Source organism: Rattus norvegicus, chromosome 11 (assembly GCF_036323735.1).
Source record: "Rattus norvegicus strain BN/NHsdMcwi chromosome 11, GRCr8, whole genome shotgun sequence".
Lineage (NCBI taxonomy): Eukaryota > Metazoa > Chordata > Mammalia > Rodentia > Muridae > Rattus > Rattus norvegicus.
In genome coordinates, this window is record NC_086029.1 from 54544301 (window position 1) to 54548696 (window position 4396).

The window sequence follows — 4396 nt, forward strand, 5'->3', positions numbered from 1 at the left end:
TTATCACATGAAGTAAGAGTTTCACTTAGAACTGAGAATATCTGAGCGCCAAATATGGAATCTATGTTTTCCTGTTATTATGACAGATAAACTTGTATTTGCCACTTTAAAGATTAAACAAAAATGCATTTAAAGTGGTAAAATATATTTTGGAGAGGATAAATGTATTTTAAACTAGGGATTTGTATAAATTTAGGATTTCTTTAGGAAATATAAATTCAAAGCACTATTAAAATGTACACATTTTATATATAAAATTTATCTATAAACACTAGAATTTGTATTACAAAGAGATTTAATTTTTATCTATCTGTATGGGTTTAAATAACATAATTGAAATCTGCCTTAAAAGTGCCTATTAATTATTTATAAATTTATAATATTTTTATTACTATTGTATAGACTAAAGATTACATTTTATTTAGCATTATATGAGCTTACTATATTTGATAACACAAGATCAGAAATTTCAATGTATTCAGTAAATAAACACCATTTTTTCCTGAAAAACATTTATGGCTTTATGATTTTCCTCAGAGCACCTAAAACTTCCTTGTTTCTTAAGCTGTAAATGAAGGGGTTTAGTAGAGGAATCACAATGGTGTAAAACAGAGAATACATTTTATTCTTATATTTACTTGGTCCAGACCCAGGGCTCACATACATGAAGAAGAGAGTTCCATAGAACAAAGAGACAGAGAGCAGGTGGGCACTGCAGGTGGAGAAGGCTTTTCTTCTGCTCTTCTGAGACTTTGTTTTCAGGATGGAAAAGAGGACATGGGCATAGGAGACTGCAACACTCATGAAGGTAATGGCTTGTATTACGGCAGCAAAAATGAAGACCACGAATGCATTAATAGATGGGTCAGTGCAAGAAATTGTATAGAGAGGCAGGATCTCACAGTAAAAGTGATCTATTACATTGGACTTGCAGAAGGTTAGTCTAAATAATAATCCCACATGAACAAGTGGATGCAGAAAACCGATTATATATGAACCACTTATCAGGCAAGTGCACACTCTGTTGGACATCACCACAAGATAGAGCAGAGGGTTGCATATGGCTACATAGCGGTCGTAGGCCATGGCTACCAGGAGGAAGCATTCTGTGGTTGCACTGGATCCAAAAACATAATATTGGGCCATGCATTCAAAGAGAGAAATCATTTTACCATTGTCTAAGATGTTGACAAGCATCCTGGGAGTCACTGAGGATGAAGTGCAGGCATCAGCAAAGGCTAAACTTCCAAGGAAAAAGTACATGGGAGTGTGAAGATGGGAATACTTCCAGATGAGCAAGATTAAGCCAAGGTTGCCCACCATGGTGGTGACGTAGATGAGGAAGAACACCAGGAACAGGGGAACTTGCAACTCTGGAAGATCTGTTATTCCTCTGAGAACGAACTCAGTCACCAATGTCCTGTTCAACTCCATAACATCACCTCAGGCTTCTCACTGAGAGGAGATTTAGATGAAGGAAATATTACCAAGTTTCAAGCAAGGCACAATTGATGTCAATATCACATCTTATCTCTCACGTGCTCATTAATCAAACCTGATTGGCAAACAGCATGCAGGAGGAGTGCTGTCAGCAATTCAGCCTCTTGGGAAACTGCCCAAAATTGGGCAATTTCCCTGTAGCTTCAATAGGAAGATGAACTTTCATAAAAATATTGTTTAGATGAATTAATAACTTTACATAATTCTTGATTTGATCACTTTTAGGAAGTGAGGGTAACTGATAAAATGTTTCAGGAGATGGTGTAAGTTACAACAAAGTTAGAGTTAAGACTAGCATGTGTCCGCTTACTTGTGGTGAGAACTGTATATGTTCAAAAAGGTAAACTGTGAGCTTTCATGCATTACAACACGTAAGTGAACTTGGAAGAGAATATAGGCTAGGGACAAGTTAATGATCCAAGAAAACATTCATTCCAGGATGTGTCTGAGTTTCTGAATCTTGTGGTCTAGGGATATGGCCATAAGATGTGCACCATGAAAAAAATAGGATAGTAATTAAAGTGTAATTGATTCTATTATGAATATAAGATTAGAACAAAGATAATTAGCCAGTTTACCTAATCAAGACCTTGAAAATAAGATGTAAGACAGATGATGATCTGTTTCTTGGCAAATACAAATTGTTTTCAGCTATGCATATGAAAAAACAACTTGCTACTATAGACTGACTTGCTTAAGCTTTGTTAATGACCAAAAAAAAAGGTTATTGATTTGGGGTTATGATTAACTTGTAGAGAGAAAGATAGATGGTAAATGTTTAATTAGGTATGAGTTTCAAGAGAAAAAAAATACATAATCAATTATCTTGTTGTGATTTATCTTTGGGTAATGATTTTAATATGTTTCGAAGGATATGTTTTTGCAGTGATTAGTTTTAGAGAATATGTAACTGGTGTCTTCATATTTTTTTCTTACATATGTAATCCCTTTCTCATATAATGAACTTTGTCTTAGATGTATAAAGAGGCTAAAAGAAAAAAATAAATGTGTTGGAAGCAGCTCAGTGGAATTTGTTCCATCCACAGAATGTGTATGTGTGCATACGTATCTTATATATAAAATTGGTTGGAGCTTTGCTCTGTCCACCCAATGTGTGAATGTATATGTAGGTAGGTATTTACATATTTATGTATGCATGTATTTATGTATATGTTGTTTAAGCTTATCTTTCTTCATCCACACTGAGTGTGTGTGTGTGTGTGTGTGTGTGCATGCATGTAAGAGAGAGATTTTTTTTCCCATTTTTTTCATTTCTCCAGTTGCTGACTGCCATCAGCATCATTCACTACCAGCTACTATCAGTACTGGCCCCCGGTCACCAACTCTATGCCTCACTTCAGTGTACTCTGTGGTGTTGACTCTTATTTTCAACAACGTATGAGTATGGGAGATTTCTGTTTTCATAAATGTCTGACATACAAAGATTTTAAAAATGATTTTGAGATATAGGGAATTTTAATGATATGGTTTCATGAGAGATATTAAGAGATACCTTAAAGATATCAATAAGGTCTTACAATATAGTCATAGACACTCTACATTTTATTGATAAGTATAATGTTTTATACACAATTAACAATCTAAATTATATAATTCATTATATAACAAGTCACTGTAAACAATACTGATAAAAGTCCAAAAATGCATAATCAATTTCTAAACCACTTCTTATTTTCTTTATACTGAACAGCAAAAGCAGACAGAACTTTAGATTTAAAAGACAAACAAAATGATAATTTAAAAAGATAGTAAATCAAACTCTTATGTCAAATAAATATTTTTAATTTTCCCAGTAAAATTATTCTGAGCAGGCATTAGTTCCTTTAGGAAACTATTTATTTGCTATCTTCTGTATTATGACATTATCATTTTTAGCTCATGGCATAGTAATGATAACTGAGATGACATAAGTAATATATTAGATTAGGTGTTTTAAGAGGAAAAATACATGCTCACAACTATACTGGCAAATTTTTGTATGTTAAAGATTAATATAAGAGTTGTCATTGTACTTACCAATTCAGAAAAGTATCCAGCTGACAATATCTTTTAGTAGACTGACTACATATACATCTAAAGATATTGTAGCAATTCTCCAGTTGCTCCTCTAATAGTTATTACAAGGGAGGTTATCAAAGTTAGAATATAACACTGCAAAAATTCCACAATCTGCAACAAATAAGCGCATGCAAATAAGAAATGCTGAGTGGGCAAACATCTCCCACAGGGAAGAGCATGCCCATTAGTTATTCAAGACTAAACGGTCAGTCCTGGAAACATATAATACAAGTAACAGTATGTAGACTGAGAAGGTTGTTCTTATGTAACTAGGAATATGTGCGTTTATGTGTGTGTGTACATGTGTGTATACATATATGTGCATAACAACAATTAAAAGAAAAAGTTAAGGATTTGAAAGAACACAGAGTAGGGATTATATTATATGGGAAGTGTTGGAGAGCAAGGGGAAATTATGTAATTACATAATTATAATATTATATATGATATATAAATACAAGTCAAAATAAAATTATAATAAAAAAGGAATAGCTGCAGAAGGAAGAACTCCTAGTGTTATCATTATCTGGGTTCCATTTAAGTGTTCAAATAGTCAATTTTTTACATAGAAAATTATATGTGAATACAATGAAGCAAACTAATTATGGAATGTCAATGACAAAGATAAGCAAAGCCAAATGAACACTCACAAAACATTTGAAAGTTTCACAAAGTAGAAGATAAAAGATAAAGGATAGATTCTGTTGAAACTTATATTGAGGAAGGGGAACCCAAGTTGGCATCAGATTACACATGATTATGGACATAAAATATACTTCAGAAATTCAAATTTTTGTGTTGATGATCTATAATAGAA

The 4396-nt window shown here is 33.0% G+C and overlaps 1 protein-coding gene across 1 annotated transcript; it reads right to left on the reverse strand.

Annotated features, from left to right (window-relative positions):
• Positions 1-513: 513 nt before the first annotated feature.
• On the reverse strand, positions 514-1434 carry Or5ac21 (olfactory receptor family 5 subfamily AC member 21). Its single transcript, NM_001000496.1, has one exon. It carries the CDS (start codon positions 1432-1434, stop codon positions 514-516), a length of 921 nt encoding a protein of 306 aa, NP_001000496.1.
• Between the last annotated feature and the right edge of the window lie 2962 nt (positions 1435-4396).